The sequence below is a fragment of the Martes martes genome (genome assembly GCF_963455335.1).
Source record: "Martes martes genome assembly, chromosome: 17".
Taxonomy (NCBI): domain Eukaryota; kingdom Metazoa; phylum Chordata; class Mammalia; order Carnivora; family Mustelidae; genus Martes; species Martes martes.
Window position 1 is genome coordinate 44,406,072 of NC_137905.1, and position 23,787 is coordinate 44,429,858.

Genomic DNA, 23,787 nt, shown 5'->3' on the forward strand with positions numbered 1-23,787 from the left:
ATGCCAAATATTCATTCATTTTTGTGCCAGGTGCTTTCCTTCCTGTAGTCTTTAGTGGAGGATGGGGGAGGTAAGTAAGGAAGAGGACAAGGGAAGACTCTTCTGCCTGAAGGTCTCCAGAGGGTGAGCACCCACTAGCTTTTGGGATGTTTTCCCACTCAGGAGTATATATCTGGTCTCTCTGGCTACCTTTCCGGGGCAGCAATGTTTGAGGAAAAGGGACACATTACAGCGATGCTACAAACGGGAACCACCTCTTTATTCCACATACGGAAGCTGGTTTCTGGAGCTAGTTAGGGAAAGGACTTTGGCCTGGCCCTACCTCTGTGTGGGCCCTAGGGATAAGGGTCTAGATTAGGGCGATAAGGCCTTCCCCCAGGTGGGAATGAAAAGTCCTGATCTCCCATCAGTCCCAAGTTAGGGGGTGGGAGCAGTGATGTGGGGAATTTCCTTGGTGAGATGAATATCTGCTTGGGGCAGGCTCTTCCAGGCGAGTTCCAAGATCCCATACTGAGCAATGCCCATATGATTGATGGTACGGACGTTATTCTGACCTGGGAGGGGCACCACCTCCTGGAACTCCAGAGGACCTTTATTGTTTCGAGAGCCACCACAAAACAGGTGGTAGAACAAGCGCTCCCCGGGAACCAGCTCCATGGCCTTTCGGGCCTCCTCGTAGGTGATCTCTTGGGATTGGGGTTCATCTTTCAGTAACAGCTCCTGCAGCAGCTTCTGGATTCGGGGGGACTTAAGTTGGTACAGGTCCATGAGCTGATGGAACTGTTCCATCCAAGCAGCGCTGTCTTTTGCATATCGTTGCTGCAACATCTGCAAGACATGGTAGAGTGCCACAAATGTCTCCCAGAGAGGAACCTCTTCCTTCTTCTTAGCGACGGCCTGGGCCTTCTTCTCCAGCCTGGGCAATCTGGGAAACCTGCCTTTGTCCTTAAAAGCCCAGAAGTCTTTTTGAAACATCAGGGCAAGGGTTTGTTTTTCCACAGAGGCCTGGGCACCTGTGACAGTGTCTCCCGTGGCAGGAGGAAAGTGTGGCACCTCCATCTCCTCGAGAGCAGTGGATATCTGCCCTGCCCAGGCACTCCTGTAAGGCTCTTCTAGAAGATGCCAATTTACACCCTTTGGGGTGGGGATCCCTTTGGTACCTAATGGGGACTTTGGTGTGGGGCCACCAAAAGGTTTTAACCAGCTTTCCTTTCCTTTTATAGGCGGGATCACTTTCAGGTACTTTGGACCCAGGGACTCCTTACTGGGTTTTGAGATACGTGCACTTCGTGATTCCAGGATCTGCTTGTGACGGTACACAATGGCTTTAAGTTGGGCCAGATGGAGCCAATCTAGGTTTCCCTTTGTGGTGAGGTCTTTGAGAAGCTGGCACAATCTGTGGAAACTCTCCCTAGAAAGCTGTTCTCCTGCCTCCATCCGTTCTAGGACGTGGTGGATCCAGTCTATATCTGAGAGTCCTACCTGAGCACCTATTTCCTTGGCCCAGATTTGGGGCAAAGGTACCCCAGGCTTTCTCATCAGGACTGGATGATGCTGCAAAATCCACTGCAACTTGGGGTCTAGTGGTTTGCCTTGGAGTTTGTGAGCTTCCATGGTCTGCCTCAATATGTCAGGTAAATATGGAGTCTTTAAGTCTCGTTCTGGGGACTCCAAAACTGTATCCAAAACTTGTAGAGATTTGGGCTTAAATTTCTTCAACAGTTCTCCTTGTCTGTCCATAAACCTTGACTCTGGAAGCATCCTAGATGCCTCAAGTGCTCTGGCCTTTTCTTCCGGGGATACTTGTTTTGTAGACACTAGCACTGGTATCTTCTCTTGCATGTCCAGAGCTATTATTTTCTTGGAAGGGACTTTCAGAACTTTTAGTTGTATAGCAGTGTCTCTGATATCAGGGATTCTTTTTCCAACAGAAGGGATTATTTCTCTTTCCCTTCGGTCCTTTTGTCTTTCTGCTTGTGACTTAAGTAATTTTCCTGTTTTTAAGATCTCCTTTTTCTTGTCTTTTTTCAAAGAGCTTTCCCCCTTTTCTTTCTCACTCAGACTTTCTGACTCTTCCTCACTCAGACTTTCGGACTCTTCTTCACTCATACTTTCTTCCTCCTCCTCCCCTTCCTCCTCCTCCTCCTCTTCCTCTTCCTCTTCCTCTTCTTTCTCCTCCTTCTCTTCCCCCTCCTGCGCCTTCTTCTTCTTTTTCTTCTTCTTCTCCTTCTTTTCCTTCTCTTTCTCCTTCTCCTTTCTCTCTTCCACCTCTACCTCCTTCTCCTCCACCATCTTCCTTCCCTCCCCTTCCTCCTCCTCCTCTTCCTCCTCTTCCTCTTTTTCCTCCTCCTCCTCTTTTTCCTCCTCTTCCTCAGACAAACTCTCTTGCTCTACTTCATCCAGTAAGTTTTCTATTTCTCTGGATAGGCTTGTTCTACTCTCTTCTTGACTGGGAAGCTTTTCCTTTGGTGTATCAAGTGTCTTTAGCTCTTTTCTCTTTTTCAACCTTGGTTCAAGCAGTGGTATTACCTCTTCATCCTTTGTTAGTTCTTCCTTCTCTTCTTCCTGTATGACTTCTCTCTGTTGTCTGGCCAATCTGGTTTCTTCCTCAGTTATTTTTTTCTCTTTCTTTATCATTCTTTTCATTTCCTTGGCCAGTTTTCTCTGCTTCTTAGCCAGTTTCTTCTCATCTTTGATTACTTCTGGTTGTTCCACAGAAAAATCCCACTGTTTGGCATCAAGCTTATTTTGTTCCTTGCTCAATCTCCTTTCCTTAACCAAGAAGTTCCTCTTCATCTTTGTCATCTCTATTTCTTCCTGGATCACTTTCATTTCTTCTTTAGTAAGATCTTGAAGTGCCTTTAAGACTTTGCTGCTCACTTTTGATTGTGCCTTGGAAATGCCTTCCTTTTCTTTACTCAACTTCCTTACTACTTTGGCCAGCTTCCTCTCTTCCTGGGCATACACTCTTCCTCCTCTGGTAAATTCCAGTTTTCCTTTGGCAATGTCCCTTTGCTTTGTGGCCAATACCCTATCTTCATACCTCAGTATCTTCTCCTCTAGTGACAGTTTCCTCTTGATTTGTTCTAGTTCATTCTTGGTCACTCTGAACTGTTTTAAGGTTTCTTTAGTCTCTCCTGTGGAGAGAATTTGGGTTTCCTCAGCCAGCCTGACCTTCTCCTGGGCCAGTTTCTTCATTTCTTTGCCCAGTGCCTTTTTTTCCTTAGCACTATCCCAGTCTCCTCTGAGCATTTTCAGTTCTTGGAAGACCCCTCTCTTTTCCATAGCTAATTCCATCTTGTCCCGGGCTAGATTGTGCTGCTTCTGAGCCAGACTTTCTTCTAATTGGATCAGGTTTTTCTCAGCCTCATCCACCTTCTCCTTCCTCTGGGCAAGTTTTTTCTTTTCTTCCACAAGCTTCTCCTCTTCCTGAGCAAGTTTCTTCTTGTACACGTCCAGGTTCTCCTTTGCTTGGACTAATTTATTTTTGTTCTGGGCAAGGTTTTCTGTGATCTGGAGGAGATTCTTTTTCCTCTGAGCCAATCTCACTTTTTCCTGGAGCAGATTCTCCCTCTCCTGAGCCAGAGACTTCCCCCTCCAGTATAGTATATTTCTGCTGTTTGTGAGTTTTTCCTTGTCCTGGGCCAATTTTTCTTTTTCCTGGGCCAGTTTTAACTTGTTCTCCATCAGTTTCTTCCTTTTCTCAGCAAGCCTTTCCTCTTCCTCAGGCAGTTTCTCCTTGTCCTGGGCCAGTTTCTTCTCTTCCTGAATCAGCAGTTCTTCTTCCAGGACCAGCGCTTTCTCTTCCTTACTCAGTTTCTGTTCTTGCCAGGCCAGGGTCCTGTCTTCCTGAGCCAGTTCCTCCTCTTCCTCAGCCAGATCGCTCAAGTCCTGATTCATTTCCTCTTCTTTCCGAGCCAGTTCCTCCTCTTCCCACATCAGCTCCTTCAATTCCTGGGATAGTTCTTTTTCTTGCAATGCCAGATCTTTCTCCTTCTGGGTCAGTTTTTCTGTTTTCTGGGCCAGCATCTTTTTTACCTCAGCCAGCTTCCCTCCTTTCTTTGAGATTTTCTCTTCTTCTCCAGCCAGTTCCTCAAATTGCTTGGCCAGTTTCTTCCTCTTCTGGGCCAGTTTCTCTGCTTCTTGGCTTAACTTCTCCTCTCTTCGGGACAATTTTTCCTCATTGTGGACAAACTTCCTCTCTGCCTGGACCATTGTCCTGTCTCTCTGAGCCAGTTTCCCATATTCCCTGGCCAGTTTTCTCTCTTCCTGGGCCAGTTTTCTCTCTTTCTGTGCTAGCTTCTCTTCTTTTTGGGCCAGCTTCCTTTCTTCTTGGGCTCGTTTCCTTTCAGCCTGGGCTCGTTTCCTCTCAATCCAGGCCTGATCATATTCCTTTCGGATCTGTCTCTGCTCTTTTGACATCAGCTCTTCCTTCTCTTCTCCTTCTCCTCCCCCTTCCTGAGACACTTCTCCTCCCCCTTCCTGAGACACTTCTCCTCCCCCTTCCTGAGACAGTTCTCCCTTCAGGGTCAAGTCCTCCTCAGGTTTGTGTTCCTCTCTGGGCCTGTCCACTCTCTTTTCCCAGACCTCTAACCACTCATCCCATCTCAGCTTCTTCTTGTCCACATCCAGCTTTTCCTCCCCTGGGAGTGGCTTCCTTTCATCTGTTTGTTGTTTCTCCTCTTCCTCCAGATGCCTCTCATCCCAAGCTTTCTTCCATTCATCCCAGGGTATCTTCTCATCCTGGGCCTGTTTCCACTCATCCCAGGACTTCTCCCACTCCTGCCAAGACAGCTTCCTCTCAGCCACAACTGGGCTTTCTTCTTGCTTAACTACTTCCTCTTCCAGTTTGGCCATTTCCTCTACTGCCGGGCTCACATCCCTCTCTCTTTTGCTCACTGTCTCTTTGTCAGCCACTCCTATTTCCTGCTGAACTTCTTTCCTCTCTTGCTTAAAGGGCTTCTTAAAGGATTTCTTCTCTTCTTTCTTCGATATTCGTTTTCCCTTGGTTAGACCACCTGGTCCTAAAAAGAGAACTTTCTTTTTCTTGACTTTTTTGGGAATCACCTGGGTTTCCTGCACAGCTGGCATGTCCTCTGCTTCCTTTTGCTCTTGCTCTTGCACCTCTGGTGTCTCGTCCTCCCTTCTGCTTATTATGTCGTCTCTAATCGCCCCTTCATGAATAAAAATCGGTTTCTCCTCTAGCCAGGCTACATCCCAGTTGAGGTCCTCAAGCAGAACCTCACTTTTTTCCTCCAACAAGGGGCAAATCTCCTGGAAAAGCTCCCAGCTGGGCTGTCGATCTGCCAGCACCTCCTGAGCCATGGCCACCAGCTCCATGTTTAGAGCTTCTGACATGTGTGTTTGGGAACCAGATATTCTAAGGGTCATAAGACGACATAGATCATCCCGCCATGATGAGCTCTCTTCAGGGATGGTCTTGCGGCCAGGCGCCCCAGCGGCACCCCGCCCTTGGGCTTTCAGCTGCTTCACAACTGGTTCTTCCTTTACAGCAGCCAAAGTTTCCTCAATTGTAACTTCGGCTTCTTTTGTCTTCTTCTTGTGCCTCTTTTTGGGTTTCCGCGCTGTTCTTTTCTTGCCTTTTCTCTCATGGATTTTCCTCAGCGTCTTCAGGGTCAATGCAGAATGGTCCTTTGAGGTATCTTTCTCTGGAGGTTGTGGCTCACCATCTTTTGAACTCTTTAACACACTGATGGTCGAAGAGATTCTAGGATGGGCGGCTGTCTCCACCACCGAAACTGGTGCAGCTTCCCTCTGGTCAATTTCACCCTCTAAGAGACCTCGCTCTCTGCCAGCCTCTTTCATCTTCTTGAGGGTCCGCCACAATTTTCGGGCTATAGGGAAGATCAGGAGATGGGAGATAAGGAAGGCATGGGAGGCTTAAGTCGCTTCTTTCCCACTAATGGTATGAGTAAGAAGAATTGCCGTAAAAGAAGTAGCAACAGAGGGAGCTGAGGCCTTTAAAAAAAAAAAAGAAAAGAGTTCCCCTTACTTTATACCAGTGCTCGCCTTCTAAATCCTGTGGAGATAAGCATTGGAGTCTCCCTGAGTTTGGGTAGATTCTTCCTAGGAAGTTTGTGTGAAAAGATGCATCTACTTGTCTCTGGGTCAGATATCTCTTGACCCATGTTAGCCCTAACTGTGTTGATTGATATCTCTTGACCCATGTTAGCCCTAACTGTGTTGCCCCTTGGGAACCATGAGGCATGAATCAGATCACCCCATACGTACCGTGCTTTTTGCCCCCCTTTTTGCCTTTGCCGGACTTGATGGGAGCTTTAGATTCTTCAGGAATTATGTCAGGTTGCTTGGAAAGGGATAGACGTTCGGAAACCCTTGAGACCACTAAAGAAAAAGCAGGCTTTTCCTCTCCCTCTGACAAGGTCAGGTTTTCATTCAATCGCTGCTCCACTTGAGTGTGAAGGATTTGGAGATCTGTGGCCCTTATCCCCAACAGATGGTCTAGGGATTCATCCCCAATCATTTCCTTCCTGTAAAAGTCAGAGGAGGGGAAAGACCAGGATGAATCAGGGAAAGGACAACAGGGAGAAACAGAAGGAAGGAACTGCAAACTGCTGTGGAACAGGCAGGAGGCTTGGCACAGTGGCCAACAGAGACAGTGTACGTTGAGATAGAGGATGGCCAAGAAAAAAGAAGTCTAGAAAGCCAAGGTGGCAATGAATGGAGTGGTTTTTATGGGGAATGAAGGGGTAGGAGAAAAGAATGAGCAGGGGAACTCAGGAGTTAGGGGACAGACAGGAACAGGAGACAAAGTGGAGACAGGAGTGAGCAGTCAGGATTGTCAGGACAGTCTAGGAATGGAAAAAGACAATGAAAGAGAAAAAGGACAGTAAGAGTTAATGGAGAGGTATGAAGAGAGAGTGAAGGAAGGGAAAGGGAGAAGAAAACTAGAGGCTAGTCAAGAATTGCAGAAGGCACAAAGAACTTACTGCATCTCCCGGAAGGTGTCTCGGTGCTGGATCAGGCTTAAGAGTGAGGACTTACAGTGGATTCCAGTGTCAGGTATGAGGGTCAGGGCCTTACTCCTCACTCTTTGGTCCTTGTCCATCAATCCTTGGGCCAGAGGCATGGCAAAAAGATGAGTAATCATTCCTAGACGCTTTAGCCCTTCCCAGGCTAGCTCTCGGATCAGCGGGTTGGAATTGGCAGTATCATCCAGTAGGCGACGGGCTGTTTCAGAGCGCAGGGATGAAGACACCTCGTAAGAGGCAAAGATTTGCCCCAATGCACCAATGCAGCATTGGTACTTCAGTGGGGAAGCGTGGATCATAATGTTGAGGATTGTCTCCACCAGGCTATTAATAGCTATTTCACTCATCTTTTTCCCCAGCCAACTACGGTTTGCTGAGTCTGTAAGGACACTGTAGGTTACATCCTTGGTCAGTCTCGTTTCTATGAAGTTGTCATCCTCCTTTTCATATGAATATTCTCCTGCATCACTTAGAGACTTTTCCCTACTGTGCCAGAAGAAGAATTGCTGGAACTTGTCCCATTCCGTTTCCCACACAGGTGAATGCAGGTTGCACTGTAGGTATATTGGGCTGCCCTCTGGCCAAAGACGGGCACGAATCACTGAGTTGGGGATGTAGCAGTCAGGAGCCAAGAGCCATTCCCGCCCATGACCAAAGTAGCATCGCAGTATTTGGTAAGGGTTGAGTCCATCCCAGGTAGACAACTGTAGTTGGGGAGGAACCACATAATGGGGAGGCTTGCTCACCTCCATCCCAACAGTCTCCTCTTTATACAAGAAACCGCGTCTGAAGGAAGACAGTAACACGGGGCTCCCTTGCTCATCTTCTTCTATGACGTGTGGCACCATATGATCAAAGGCAATGGCCCGCTTATTGACAAGTTTCTCTAGACCTGCTAATTCCTGTTTCCCTTTTCCAAGGTAGATGTACTTGGGCACAAACATGGTCTCAAAGGAGAAGAAGAAGCTTGGGGCAAAAGGCTTAGGGGCCTCTAGCACTTCATCTGTCATGCTCATAAAGGAAAGGCGAGCCAGCAGGTTTGGATGAAGCAGTTTGAGACAGGACACCAGATAAAGACTCTGGTTAAAAGTCACAAGCAAGTCACCCCGGTCGTTTGCAAAGCAGAGTGGGCCAAAGTGCAGCGATGAATCCAGCATGGCTACAAGTCTGCCATGGAAGTTCCAGACCCGGACAGACCCATCAATACCACCTGTGACAAAAAGACTCAAGGACAGGCAGACATCAAAGGATGTGATGGTACACTGGTGCAGAGGCAGTGTCTCTATATACATTGAGCCTTCTTGTGACTCAGAGGACAGAAAATCATGGAACTTCCAGAGACGCAGACAGTTAGTCTCCGTGATAGCGCCCACAGAGGTGGGTAAGAGTATCAGGTGTTTTAGGTGACAGCTGCTGAGAATGCTGGCGAGCGTCTTCAAATGCACTCGCTTCCCCTCGAGCACAGTTTCTGATAGGTGTATGTAGTCATCCATTCCATAGGAACAGAGCAAAGAGTTTTCTCTGCTACCAAAAAGCCCTCCAGGTAGTGTAGAGAGTGCCAGGATAGCTCCAAAGTGCATGAACTTCTCTATTCGGGCACAGTAGTTCTGGGAAAGCACTCTGATCACCCCACTCTGGTGTCCAGAGAACATGAGTCCTTGTAGACCCCGCCCCAGGTGGAAATGCCCATAAGCCAGACATTGTACCCAGTCCCGAGAGTCTGGGGAGGTGCACAAGAGATACTTGGCTGGGCAAGGGCAGCGGGTCGTGTCAAACACCAGCACCTCTGTGGTGCCTGTTGCTACAAAGAGCTCCTCTTTTTCTGGGTCATAGGCCCAATCCACAGCCTGGTCCAGGATCGAGAAGGGCCAGGTGAGGACGAGCAGATCCCCCGTGAGTGGGGACACAAAGCGCAATAAGCCATCCTCAGTAGTGCACAGGATCCGGAACCAGTTCTCACCGCAGCGGACCCGACGCAGCTGCTGGGGAGCAGAGCCGCAGACGTTGAAGAGGCTGTAGAAGCAAGGCAGACAGCGCAAGGAGAAGGTGTGGGTGGTTTGGCAGAAGAAAGTAGTGTTGTCAATAAACTTGAGTTCATACAGCTCCTCGCCAAGTTCTAGCCGCCGCAGCAGGTTGCCCAGAGTCAGGTTCCACTCCTTGATCAGGCCTTCCTTGCCGGCTGTGAGCAGGGTGTGGGCCTCCGGCCGGCTGCGGATACAGATCACCGCCGAGACGTGGGCCTTGAAACTGTGGAGAGAGTTTCCCCGGGCGATGCTCCATACTTGGATTTCCCCACTTTTATTTCCAGCATAGAGAAAGCCCTGGTCCGAGCAGGTGAAGCAGCAGGTGATAGGGGAGCCGCTGGTGGTAGACATGAACCTCTGAACCTCTCCTAGCTGGCCTTGGCCCTGGCGCTCAAGGACCCTCACCACCGTCTCACACAGCGCAAGGACGGAGCCATTGGGACCGTTCAGACTGATGTCCTGGACGAGCTCATCCCCAGGCATGGGGACCATGTGGGCTACTTGGAGGCCCCTGCCGCTCCGCTCAATGATCCAGGTGACCACTGCCCCCAGGATGCCCGACAGAAGCATCTTCATTTCCGGGTCATAGCAGAGGCAGTTGATGTTAAAGCGGCACGGCACTATACCCAGGGGTTTGAACGACCGGAAGTGGTCCCCAAAGAGCCGCAAGATCAGGTCACCACAGTAGGCCACGAGGATGTGAAAGGAACCTGTGTGGACCATGCACTGGATGGGCGGCAGTCGTTCAGTCATGGAGAATATTCTCTTCTCGACCATGTCGTCAGTTTTGCTCTTCATCCATACGACAGCCTACAAGAGAGTAAGACGGACCCTGACTAGGAAAGATAGTAGGAGAGGAAAGGGCTGAATATGTGGCTCCTTTGCCCCGTGCTTGTGCTGAGGAGGACTTGGAAGACTCTCGAGTGCTTTTACCCCCTCCCCCACTCCGGTTATGGGAACAGGAAATACTGTAGAAGCAAGAAGTCTGGGACCCTTTCCCTAACCTTGGCCTACTTGAGGGAAATCAGAAAATCTATTCAAGGAGAAACTGTAAGGGAGGAGGGGGGATCCCTAGATCTCTGTCATTTTATTTCTTTTTTTTTTTTTAAGGTTTTATTTAGTTATTTGACAGAGAGAGACACATTGAGAGAGGGAACACAAGCAGGAGGAGTGTGAGAGGGAGAAGCAGGCTTCCCGCTGAGCAGAGAGCCTGATGCGGGGCTCGATCCCAGGACCCTGGGATCATGACCTGAGCCAAAGGCAGACGCTTAATGGCTGAGCCACCCAGGCGCCCCATCGGTCATTTTCATTCAAGAGGTAGATCTCCCTTTGTTAGTTTGGGACGAGAGCTTATGTGGGCACAGCCCCTGTCGAGTGAGCTAAGAAGGAGAGGGAAGGTGAGGTAGTTTTACCTGTATTTCTTTGGTGCTTGTCACCCAAGAGAGGGAGGCGAAGAAGTTGGCATCGCTGAAATAATAGCATATAAGCGGCATATTTTGAGGATGGCGAGACTCTCTGAACAGTATCTTGGACTGGTCACTCAGCACGACCACTTCATTCTTTGGGTCTTCTGACGTTTGCTGGGGAGAGGCCTGGCATGAAGTGACAGACCAGGACACACATGCACTAGATATACTCTCACACAAGTTGCAACTGAAGCCTTTCCCATGGTCATGCCTCATGCCTGTTACACCGACACACGCACGACTTGTCACTCATAGGACACCTGCAGTTCGCGAGCAGGTAACACAACATGTGACACAAGAGAGAACCAAACCCCTCCAGGGCCTGAATGGACAAATTTCATGGTGTGAGCACAGGGGAAAACAGATGTTCTTCCCAGCATACCCATTTGCTAACACTCCTTTTGTCTACAAGGTACAGATGTCATAAAAGACGTATTTAAGACATTACCCAGGCAAGTACTCCACTGCGGACCTACATGAAATGTAACCAGAGTGTGACAAAAGTCAGTGCAACTTTAAGTTCTTAAGGCTTAAAAGTGCACAAAGTTAAGACTTTAACACCCTACCTTTAAACTTGACAGAGGAAGATTATATGCAATACGTATTATCCCACAGCGATAAGAGCATGCGCTGTGACACATTCACCTGGTAGTTCACACAGAGCCAATCAGAGCAAAACTGAGCTCAGCCAGTGTTCTGCCTGCTGCCTAATCCCTTCTGTTTTAGGAAAATCTCTCTCCCCCAAGGTTTGGTTCCTCTGACAATGCTCCTTCCACTACCAAAATGTACTTGCAAGAGATCCCTAGGCTCATTTGGAAATGGACGGTCCACTTCCTACTAAGGGTACAATTGTTTTATGGTCTACTGTGCCTGCTTTCTGCTTCCCCAGAAAATCTACGCTCTTCTGAAATGCTCATAACAATTAAGGTAGATAGAGGCCAATAACACGTTTACGTCCTACATATGTATTACCTTGCTTTTTTTAAAAAAAAGGTTTTATTTATTTATTTGACAGACAGAGATCACAAGTAGGCAGAGAGGCAGACAGAGCGAGAGAGGAGGAAGCAGGCTCCTCGCTGAGCAGAGAACCCAATGCGGGGCTCGATCCCAGGACCCCGGGATCACGACCCGAGCCGAAGGCAGAGGCCTCAACCCACTGAGCCACCCAGGCGCCCCTATTACCTTGCTTTTATGTATGATGTCATTTAGGAGGTATTTAAAATCCTTCCATAGGGGAATGAGTCTGGTAGAAGACATCACCTTGATTATTCCCTGGTCCTCCTCAGGACCGTTGCTTAAAATACCTGTGGGAATCCAAAGGATGCCAGCTTAGCTGTTACTACTTTTTGAGGAACTAGGGCTTAGAAGTCAAGATCCATGAACTCATGTGTATTGAATATTTCTTGAACATCAGGAGCCATCCATAAGACACATCTTCTCATTTAACCTTCACTGAGGCCCAGTAAGGTATGTATAAACCCATTTTATAGATGAGGAAATTGAGGCTTGGGGAGGGTGAATCAAAGAGTTGAGGATTGAATCTTAACATTGGCTGTCATGACCCTGGAGGATATTATGGGCGAAGGAAGCAGGGAGGGGGTGCTAGAAGGGAATACCGTCCCAGACAAATAAAATTTCTTTGTTGCTGGTGATGTGTCAAGAGAGCATTTTGCCAGGACTTGGCAGTCCCCGGAGTGCAGTCCTTGGATCTCCTGCTCTGGAACTCCTAGGGAAAGAGTGTGTCTTAAAATACAGATCCCCAGGTTCCATCGTAGGCCAACAGAAGAAGAACCATGGCAGTGGGACCCAGGGACCTTCACGTCTAACAATTTCCCTAGGTGACTCTATGGACATTCAAGTCTGACTATTAGAAGAGGAAATCGGAATGAGGGGGGTTCCCCAGGACTAAGAGCCAACCCCATTTGCCCAGCTGGAGAAAGGATCCAGCCCTCTGGCTTTGCCGGCCTTCCCAGGTTTGTGGAATCAAGAAGCTTCTCTCACACATGAGGCCTCTGCCATGCGTCTTCCCCATGTCCTTCTCTTTGGCCTTCATGAGGACAAACCTCTACTTTTCCTCCTTGGATTGGGAAACCTACTTTTTAACAAGTCCCCTCTGTCAAGGAGTCTGTCATTACTGGTCTGATGATCGGCTTGTTTTCTTCACTTGTAAAAGAAAAATGCCAGCCTTGCCTACTTCACAGGGTTGTTGCAAAGATCAAATAAGATAATTCCTGTGAATTCCTCTTTAAGGGTACTCTGAAGCAACAAACAATTAACGATTGCTGTCTGTGGGCTGGTCTGGTTCTCAGACCTAAGCGTTTGTTTCTCTCCATGACAGCTAAATTTATAGTCCGGCCAGCAGAGGGCAATGGAGGCCATCCTTGTGCCTGCCAGAGGGAGGAAAACTGATGCACTTGGAGTTTGGAGAAGTAACTCCTTCCGGAGTGAGATCCCGAGGCCAGCAGCATCTGCACCACCTGGGAACTTGCTGGGAATGCAAGTTACTGGGCCCCACACCAGACCTACTGTACGGGTAACTGACGGTAGGGCCCCCAAAGCTGATGTTTACAATCTCTCTGGCTGATCTCAGGCACACTAAACTCTGAGAAGCACTTACCTGGAGTGCTTGGAGTTCCAGATCAGTTTGGCCGGGGCCTCCTGAGGCGAGGTCAACAGAACCCACCTTCTGGCATGGCTCAGCCTAGGCCCTATGTTGCCACAGAGACTTGGTGGCTGGATTTGGGGGAAGCAGTAAGCAAAACATATCATCCTCTCATGTGTAGAATGGGTTAGGGCCCCCCACCCAAAGTTTTCACATCAATCACTTCATTCCTTTTCAAAAGAATCCTGAGAGGCAAATAGTATTATCTCCATTATACATTATGGGGACCATGAATTCAGAGGGGGAAAGGGATGTGTTCAAGGCTACATGGGAGAGATTCAAGACTAAGAGCTGATCCACAGGTCAGGCTGCTTCTACCATATCAGAGGAGGAAGAGGCTGCCAGCTGATGCCAAGGAAGTTCTCCGACCCACGGGCTAACTAATGGGAATTGGTAACTGGCTGTCAGAGACACTAATGTCCCCTCCGTCTCTGTACTCTGCCCAAGGCTGCATGCTGCCCTCCTGCCATTACATTTTCACATTCTCTTCCCCTACAAACCTACACTTGCTGCTCCTTTGGACCACTTTTCAGGAGCCAGTGTGAACTGCTTCAGATCCTGCCCATCAGTGGGCCAGGCCCACAGGTTATATTTACCCCAATGGCTCCTCCTTGAGACCCCAGAGCTACTGAAAGAGTAGTGATTTGTAACAAATTTGCAGTCACGCTATCACTTTCCATTGTTTCTAACATCTCCTCTGGGTCCAACTTCTCTTGGCTAGCCTGCAAAAAGCAACCCCCACATTCCTTGGGGTTAGCAGGAAAGAAGGCCTTCGAAACCCAAGTCTCTGTGTTTCTTTTGGACACTCTCTCCTACCCCATTTGCCACCTCTCTCCTAAAGTTCCCCCACCTTTGATTCCTTAATCCCATTATCTGCCCTTAAAAGCAAATCTGAAGTGAGCTCCAGATGCCTTTGTCCCAATAGTCTTGACTTTTTAGTACCTTGATAACCCATGGGTTGTCTCTCGAATGGGAGAATTAAGGCCCTGCGGTCAATTTAGGGGAGTTAATATTTGGGGCCAAAATTTGGTATGTCCTACTGACTATGAAGGCAAACCAGGTCTGTGACTGGGCACCGCACTACATCCTTTTCTTAGCCACAGTCCACTGCGAGGTGGTGGGATGGAAGGCCAGACTCCCAGTCCTGTCTTTGTAATAAAGAGAATTGCCTCTAGGGGGCACTGCACTCCATGACAGTATTGGGCCCCTGGGCTCCTTTTGGGTCACTCAGTGGCTCCATATGCTATTGTAGGAAGGTGAGGGCATACCGTTCTTGCCCCAAAGAGCTTACAGTTCAGCAGGGAAGGCGGACATCAAAGAGTTGTCATAAAATTTTACTACAATGAGAAATTCTGAGTGTTGGGTTCTATTATTCTTTGAACTTTTCTGTAATTTTTAATCTTCCCAAGCCTAAAGCAAATTAAATTATGCTATTGATTCACTTTTAAGAAGGAAAGGAAAAAAGTGCTGAGAGTATATATAGCAAGGAGACTTGACCACCCAAAAGGAGGGTGATGTGTGCTCCACATGTCGAGATAATGCCCTGCATGAATCCCATAGCCTCATAGGTGGCTCTCACAGTAGGGGACAGGGATGCAGAAACCCAGTATCAGAAGGGCCTAGTTAATTAGTCAGAGGGGCCATAATGCCACAGGCAATCTTGGAAACGGAGTAGGCATTTTAAATACATTGTTTCATTGAATTCTTATGATGATTCTATGACTTAGCTAACATCCTCCATTTACACAACTTTTAAAAATGGACATGGTATGGGGCACTGGGTGGCTCAGTGGGTTAAGCCTCTGCCTTCTGCTCAGGTCATGATCTCAGGGTCCTGGGATTGAGCCCCACATCGGGCTCTCTGTTCAGCAGGGAGCCTGCTTCCTCCTCTCCCTCTGCCTGCCTCTCTGCCTACTTTTGATCTCTCTCTCAAATACATAAAATAAAAATCTCTTTAAAAAAATGGACATGGTAAAAAATATTCAAAAGATACTAAGGAGCATAGAATGAAAAAGTCACCTTTTCATATGTGATAACCTATCTTTGTTTCCCCTTCACAAAGGTAACGGTGGTTGTATCTTTCCACAGCTGTTCTGTACATATCCAAGTGTGTATGTGAAAGATAACCCTTACAAATAGTGGTGCACTACACACTGTTCTGCACCTCTTTCTCACCTAATATATCTTAGAGATGAACTCATATTAATACATATAGCTTGGTCTCATTTTTCAGCAGTTGCCAGCGGCATGGTATTGATCATTTATTTATCCAACCTTCTATTAATGGACATTGGACAGTTTCCAACCTTTTGCTACAACAACCCATGCCACAAATGAGTATCTTTGCTTATGCCTCAGAGTTTTAATTTTATTTTAGTTAAATGAAATTTTAAAATTGGAGCCATGTAAATGTTTTCTCATTAGCATAACTTATTTTCGATATAGTGGGTTAATAAAATATTAAAATTAATTTCACCCATTCCTTTAATTTTTTTAATGTAATAATTAAAATGGCATATGTGGTTGCATTATAATTCTGTTGGATAGTCTTGCTTTAGATTTTCTCTCTCTGGTGATGGTCTGATGCCCCCCCTGGACTTAGCTCCCTCAGGGTAGGAACCCTGTCTTGACTTCCCATTGTCCCACAATCACCCAACCTGGCATGAAGTATGTGCTTAATACAGTTCTGTTGAATGAATGAGCAAATGAATGACCCTCTGCCCTCTCCCAGGAAGAATATATGCTTCCCAGTTTCAAGTCTTACTGAGCATCTTCTTGGAGGAAACAACGTTATTGACTGGGTTTTCTTGCTCGAGGACCTTGCGCTTCAGCAATCCCCTTGGTAACCCCTATGGAGTTGAAGTGGTAACATCCATTTTTTTTTTTTAAGGGTCGGATTCTTGATTATTTCTTCAGGTGAACTAAATTTGAACAAAATTCCCAGGCAGTAGGTAATCAACAAGCACCAAACACCTTCAGAATGTGTGATCAGCGACTGCAAGGTGGCTCACAGGGCCTCCAGGGCAGCCCTCTGGATGGTGGTCCTGAGGCTCCCATGGAGGAAAGAGCTCTGGAGCTGCCTCGGCCGGCAAGAGGCCACCTCACCCGAGTCCCTACACGCTCGGGCGTCCCGGCCCTCGGCGTGGGTAGGAAGGAGGGCGTGACCGCCTGTTCAAGGCTGGAGCCATCCATGCCTATTACCTGCGACGACAAGACTCCCGACAAGGGACGGGTTCAGCGTGTGTGGAGATACCCGGGAGCTCCTATGTGAAGGAGGAGACCTAGAAGGAGCGCCTGGGTAGCGACCTTGGGGATGCTGCGGGAAGACTCTGCGGACGGAGCGGTTACCCTCCAACCCCGCGCCCAGTAGACAGACCCAGGCGAAGGGAGTAAGCGCGCGTGCGCACTCGCGCGCGCTCGGTAGGAAGAAGCTCAGCGCGCGCCTCCGCGCGCGCGCGCGCGCGCGCGTTCGAAAAGGAAAAAAAAAGTCTCCCCCGCGGGGGCCCGCGGCATTTAGGCCGGTGTTGGCCGGCGAGCGCGCGTGCGCGAGCGCGCAAAGACGCCCTCCACTGCCGCTCCCCTCCACTGGGGGTCTAGCGCACAGCTCCGCTGTCCCCGCCTCTCTCGAGGCTCGCGCCCTCGGGGTAAGTACCTCGCGCCTGGCGGGCAGAGGGGGTGAGTCCGCCGGAGGAAGGGTGGAGGCAGACAGGGCTGGGAGAAAGGGAAAAGCCGCTCTCGCGGAGCGAAGAGCTCGGCCACCGGGCTGGAGTCTGCAGAAGACACGCCTCCATCTCTCACGCCCCTCGGGGCTGCGGAAGTGCTCTGGAGACTGGAGCGGCACGGAGGCGACAGGTGGACTACCATTCCCAGAAGGCGGCGCGGAGCTGCGCCTACTGGTCCCGGCAATACCTGCGCGCCAGGCCCTTTTTTTTTTTTCTTCTCCCCAGTTTGCCGCCGCCTAGGGCGAAACTACAGTTCCCAGAAGGCTTCGCGCGAAGCGGCTTGGAAGTGGGCAGCCTGGAAGTCACTCGGGCCACCCGAGCTGGCGGCGTCTCCAGCGAACGGCGCGGAGCCGGACGCTGCAGTCGTGGGGCCCGCGGGGCTGGCAGCCGGGACGCCCAGGTATGTGGGTTCGGGTGCAGGGGCGGCCTCACGCAAGGGTGGTGGGGAATCGGTGTCCGCTCGGACCCCGAGGGTCAGCGCGGGCTGGAGACCCGGCGGACGGCCGGGTGTGGACACCGGTTGTGGGGGGCGGCGGCGCCGGGACTCGCGCCCTCCGGACCTGGCCAGACCTGTGCCCGCATGGCTCAACTTTCGAGACGTGCTACCAAGCAATGTATGGAAGAGCGTGGAGTGGGAGTCGGATAGCGGTGGGTTCGCGTCCTGCCTCTGCCACTCGGGAGCTGCGATCTAGGGAAACCGCACCGAACCTCAGTTTCCCCTTCGGTAAAACGGGAAGAGTGTCTTTTGCTGGGGATTCTGTTGAGATGTTGAGATATGGCGAATAAGGCGTTTGGCACATGGAAGGCACTTATTACATGTTTGCGCTATTGTTGGCTCCCACGAAATTGGGTGAAGGTGTTAACATCTACAGCATTGGGTTAGTTGCGGGTATGCATGTAAAGGGCCGAGTCCATAGTTAGTACTCAGTGGAGGGTGGCTCCTGTTAATCGAAATTATTTTAGGGGCTTTGGTTTGGGAGGCAGAGACCCAGATTCAAATTTAAGCTGTGCCATTTATCAGCCATGTGACCTTGGGCAACTGACTTCACCTCTCTGTGGCTCGGTTTCCCTATCTGTAAAATGGGGATTTCAATAGCAGCCACCTCATGGAGTTTTGAGGATGCAGCGAGAATATTGTGTGTAAAGTGCTTAGAGCAGCAGTTGGCACATAGTGAGCATTCAATAAATGGTACCATTTATTCAGCGTTTTTCCTGCGACCCTGAGACCCTCTGAGGGTGGGGCTCTGGCTCTAGTCTAGGTCTGGCCCACAGGGAAGTGGGGGGACCTCTGATCTAGTTGATTTCCTCTTCTGCAGCCTCAGGTTCCTTGTTTGTAAAATGGGATGACAACATCAGTCTCAGCGGGTTGTAAGGATTTGCTGAGATGGTATTCCTAGTCCAGAGCCATCTCCTACTAAGTAGCAGCTCTTATGTATTATAATTGTTCTTCTTCAATGTTCTCCATCTGGCCCAGAGACTGTCTAACTGTGGGCTGTGACATGACAGCCCTGAGCTCCCCCACACATTCACTCCCAGCCTCAGTGTCCCATCTGTGAAATGGTAGTCACAGGATTTCATGCCAGGGCTGTTTTGATGATTCCAGGAGATAATTCATGTGTAGCGTTTAGCACAGGGCAGGGTGCATAGTAAGCACTTAATAAACATAGCTTGTTTCTCTTAATAGGCTTTTGCTGCTTCTGTTTATATGCAGAACAGAGCAGGGATGAAGTTAGTGCCTCCCCCCAATTTTTATTCACCAGAGATTAAATTTTGAAACAGGCGCTGTATAAGAGCCTCAGAAGAGATGGCACTGGCCTGCGGTCAGCAGCCCTCTGCTTACCTCTCCCACACTCCCCTCCCCCCCCCCCCGCCAAGCCAGCACATTCACCCCAGTGCTTTATGTACTACCCCAGGGATGCAAGCACTTGACCCTGTCTCACAGCCGTATTAACCCCCTGAGGTCCAGCTCCAGATGTAGAGCCTGTGCTTCCTTGATGTCCCCTGGTGACTATCCCTTGGACACCATGAACTCAACATGTTCAACCTAAACTTCTCCTCCCAGACCCAGGAGTCACCATCTGGGCAAATGGGCCAACTGTGACCCAGTTGCCTGAGCCAGACCCTTGGGACTTGCACTTCTCCCCCAGCCTTCCCAGGTCCAGCTGATTGGCAAGAAGGATGGAACTGCCATTTCAGAGAAACACCATTTCATTGGCCCATCATGGTCTCCCATCTCGAGGGCACCAAAAGTCCACCTTGGCCACTGGAGATGGCCTTTTCTGACAAGGTTGAGTTGTTTCTTTTATATTTTTAATTTTTTTTTTAAAGATTTTATTTATTTATTTGACAGACAGAGATCACAAGTAGGCAGAGAGGCAGGCAGAGAGAGAGGGGGAAGCAGGCTTCCTGCTGAGCAGAGAGCCCGATGCGGGGCTCGATCCCAGGACCCTGGGATCATGACCTGAGCCGAAGGCAGAGGCTTTAACCCACTGAACCACTCAGGCACCCCGGGTTGTTTCTTTTAGATCACCAAAGATTAATGCCTGTAAAACATTATTAAGGGTCGAAGAAGACAATATCGACTTGGCCTGACCGCAGTGGCCACATGTGTGGCATAAAGGCCTGGTTTCTGAGGGGGTCCATTTTTACCAGTGTGGGCGAGTCATTCATTTCTTTCTCAAAAGTTATAGTGTGTCAGTGAGTTAGAATATCCTGTATGGGAAGGCAGCCATCCTGGACATTTGGGAGGCAGCGCACATGCCGGGGAAGAGGCTGGGAAGGGAATTTATTATATCCCTGTGTAGGTTTAAGTCTGTTGGCAGAAACCTGTCATTGTGATTTCATTTGATGATGGGAACCCGTGATCCCAGTCACATTTGTGATGGCCACCAAATTTACCTAAGTGTTTTTTTTTGATCTGAGGAAACGAAGCAGTGACTTTTAAAGAAATCTCAGTCTTAATTGTTAGTGACAACAGCACATGGTTTTTTAGCAGTCTGTGTGGAATGGTCTAAGAGTTAAATGTGAGCCTGTTTTTCAGACATTGCAGTTGTCAGGTGGTAAATCAAAAATGGAATTTAGAATGTGCAGTAATTGGCGCCTTTTTTTTTTCCTGTACAACATATTTCACTGGTAGATTTCAAATTTAGGTTTGAAAAATGACACAGGTTATGGTAACAGCTTAACCTTGTCATGTGTTTAACTCGCAGGATCCAAGTTAAATGTATTTATGTTTTTAGAAGACAGTGTTTTTAGCTTTTAGAACAAGAGGCTACGGGACCAGTTCGTGCATCTCCGCTTTCTTTGAGACTGATGCAGCTGTTGCTTAGGACTGCTCTGGTCAGAGACTTGATTCATGTGTGTGAGAATGGGTTGAATTTGGCTTTAAAAAGGTTATGCAAAGATATACACGCTTGTTGTGACATGTCCAACAACGCAGAGATGAATAAAGAAAGTAGTAGGTGCCGCCCTCCACTCTTAAAATCCCCTACCCCGAAGGTAACCATTTACTCAGGCAAGGGGTATTTATTAAGTATCTGCAGTGAGGATTGGAGAAGATGGTAGTGATCAGAATGGATGTGCTTTCTGCCCTTGGCAAGTTCGGTAGATGCTCTCCGTTGCCTTTTTCTGTGCTTGAGTGTTTTCTTCCTTCTTCCTCACCGCTCCCCCATAAAGGAGGAGTAAGGATCAAACCACACATATGTGTAACTTGATTTTTTTCAATTAATAATAGGGCATATCCCTTCAAGTGATCGCATACAGATCTGACTTTTTTTTTTTAAGACTTCATTATTTATTTATTTATTTATTTTTTAAAGATTTTGTTTATTTATTTGACAGAGAGAGAAAGATCACAAGTAGGCAGAGAGGCAGGCAGAGAGAGAGGGGGAAGCAGGCTCCCCGCTGAGCAGAGAGCCCGATGCGGGGCTCGATCCCGGGACCCTGAGATCATGACCTGAGCCGAAAGCAGAGGCTTAACCCTCTGAGCCACCCAGGTGCCCCAAGACTTTATTTTTAAGTAATCTCTATACCCATCATGGGGCTCAAACGTACAACTCTGAGATCAAGGGTTGCGTACTCCACTGACTTGAGCCAGTGAGGCGCCCCTGGCTCATTCTTTTTAACAGCTAGACACACATTCTTCAGTATGAGGAGACCATGCTTTATACCACCATTCCCCTGTTGCTGGGCGTTTAGGTTGTTTCTAGGATTTCTTTCACCTTTGCAAAGATACGTCCAGTAAGCGTTCTGGTACATACGCAATAGAGCATAGTGACTGAAAGCATTTGGACAGCGAACAAGACAGAGAAGATCCTCACTGTCCTAGGGTTTACATTCTAGCTGAGGAGGTGTGCAATAAACAAGGTAATTTTCGATGCTCAAAGTATCATAGAGGAGTTAAGAGGGTAAGGGGCTAGAGAGTGGTTGATAGGGCAGGCTGGTGGGGCAGGGAAGGGGTGGTTACTTTAACTGGGATGGTATGGGCAGGCCTGCATGAGCAAGAGGCACCAGCTGTGCCAAGAGCTGGGGAAGAACATTCTAGGCCCCAGGAACAGCAAATACAAAGGCCCAGAGGTGGGAGTGAGTTGGCTACAAAAACAGGATCATTGTGGTTGGAGAAAGGCGAAATCCCATTTTTCAAGTTCATGCTACTTGAATTTTTATAAAATAATGCTAATTATGGTAATAGCACGTAACATTTCTTAGTGCTTCCTCTCTACTAGTTGCTCTTCTAAGGATTTCACACTTATCCTCACAAGACTCCCGTGAAGTAGCTAAGTGTATGGGACTCACTTTACAGATGAGGAGCCGATTCCAGACTCCAGACTCTGCCCACACACCAAACTGCTGCTCTTCCCAGGCCCTCCTTGCAGGGCTGAGGCAAGTTTACGGAGTGGATGCAGCATTTCCTTTCCAAGTTGTCTGACGTGCAGAGCGCCGTGGACTATATTTAGTACATCATTCATGTGGTGGCTTGCGTGGTCTGGGGAGGTGGTGGCATCGTTTCCACTGACAGACACGATGCAGTCCGTTTCTGTTGGGATGTTTGGTTGTTTCAGAATTGAAGGCCCTTTTAGCAGAGCCTGTCCTCAAATAAAACAAGGGTGAGCGTGCATGAGGCGTGAAGGAGAGTGAACAAGGTGAGCGTCCCGTTTGGGTGAGCTTGGAAAGGGGACTTAGGCTGGTAGGGAAAAGCATGTTTCTGAGCACCAGGCCAGCATTTTTGGCTGTCATAGTATCAAAATACATTCCAGCAACTACAGAGCCACCTACCTCAGCACCCTGCTCCCGCCACTGTGACTGTGTCCATTTTGATTAGATATGGCTTGGGCCTTATGGGTTGTTCGAATGAAGGGCAGGCCTGACTAGACGTGGAGACAGTGGTGGGTGCTTTTTAACACCAGAAGTTTGGAGAGCATCTTTCATCGCGCCATCTAAGAAACATTTTTTTCTTCCCTCGCTTGCGTGCCAGGCACCATGCCAGACGCTGACAATCTGAAGTCGAATAAGAAGACACTGGCTCTCAGGGGTCTGCAGTACTATTGTCCGTTAGAAGACAACGTGAACCACCAATGTGGGCCATATACAGAACTTAACATTTTATAACGGCCACATTTACAAGAGTGAAATGAAATGCAGGAAATGAATTTTAATAATGTATTTTATTTCATCTAAAATATTACCGTTTCGCATGTAATCAGCGTAAGAGTTATTGAGATGTTTTACTGTTTTGTTTTGTTTTTTCACGTGAGGTCTTCAAAATACAGTGTGTGTTTTACACCATCAGCCCATCTGCATTTGTGCCAGCCACATTTCAAGGGCTCGGTAGCCACGCGTGTTGGACACTGTGGACATAGGGCCTGAGACTCAGACGGAAATCAAGGGTGGTAGTTCATGGTGATCAGAGATGCCGTCCGTGTTGTAGCTTGGTGAATAAAGATGGGTGAGGGCTGAAAAGCATATTCACTGTAGGCAGGTATCGCTAACTACCTGGCTGTCATCTGTCATAGGTGCCTTATGGGTCTGGCACTGTGCTTCGTGTGTGCCGTGCGTGCCAGCAGGGACCGCGATTATCCCTGTTATACACCCGAGGAAGCAGCGGTCTGGCAACGAGAGGCCACTTGCTCAGGGTTCGTAAGTGATGGAGGCAGAATTTGAACTCCGGTCCAGAGACCGTTCTCTTAAATCTGTCGTCTCTGCTGTCTTAGTGTTTAAGGGGGGGGGGGTGGGCTCTGAGTTTTGAGCAATGAAAACCACAGGAAAGACACATCACATAAAATGAATTCCCAGAGTTTGTCAGGATCGATCCTCAAGGCCACATCGGTGCTGGGGTGCTGGTGTAGAGATGAGTGACTGACGCTTGGACTCCTAACTTTGGGCTCTAGGTTTGGTGGAAACAGGTCTAATCTCCTAGGAAAGAGAGGGAACTTTGGGGACTAAGGAGGAGGGCGGGCAGGGACAGTGACGGAGGCAAGGAAAGGGCCCAGCCTATTGAAAGCTCATTCTAAACTGCTTCTTTGGGCATGAAGCCTCTTTTCTCTTTCCGCTACTGACTGTCCCTTAAGGCTGTGGCCCTCTGTGAGAGCTTTGTGGCACCTTCCAGTGAGCCCAGCGATAGCAGCACTTACCCAGCAGGTGAATCTCCCCTTTGCTCTGATCCAAAGAGGTATTGCTGGGGCGCGTGGATGGCTCAGTCATTGAGCGTCTGCCTGCAGCTCAGGTCATAGTCCCAGGGTCCTGGGATCGAGCCCCACATCAGGCTCCCTGCTCAGCGGGAAGCCTGCCTCTCCCTCTCCCACTTCCCCTGCTTGTATTTCCTGTCCTTGTGTCTCTCTGCTAAATAAGTAAATAATAAAAACCTTAAAAAAAAAAAAAACAGAGATACTGCTGGATGAAGGG

General features: G+C 48.7%; 1 protein-coding gene across 1 annotated transcript; it reads right to left on the reverse strand.

The window, feature by feature from the left end:
- Positions 1-243: 243 nt before the first annotated feature.
- Positions 244-11,760, reverse strand: LOC308358283 (WD repeat-containing protein 87-like; the record flags this gene model as incomplete). The annotated part of the gene is made up of 5 exons (XM_080828441.1): positions 244-5,855; positions 6,253-6,512; positions 6,972-9,847; positions 10,450-10,617; positions 11,686-11,760. 5 exons carry the CDS (start codon positions 11,758-11,760, stop codon positions 418-420), a joined length of 8,817 nt encoding a protein of 2,938 aa, XP_080684567.1. The 3' UTR covers positions 244-417.
- Between the last annotated feature and the right edge of the window lie 12,027 nt (positions 11,761-23,787).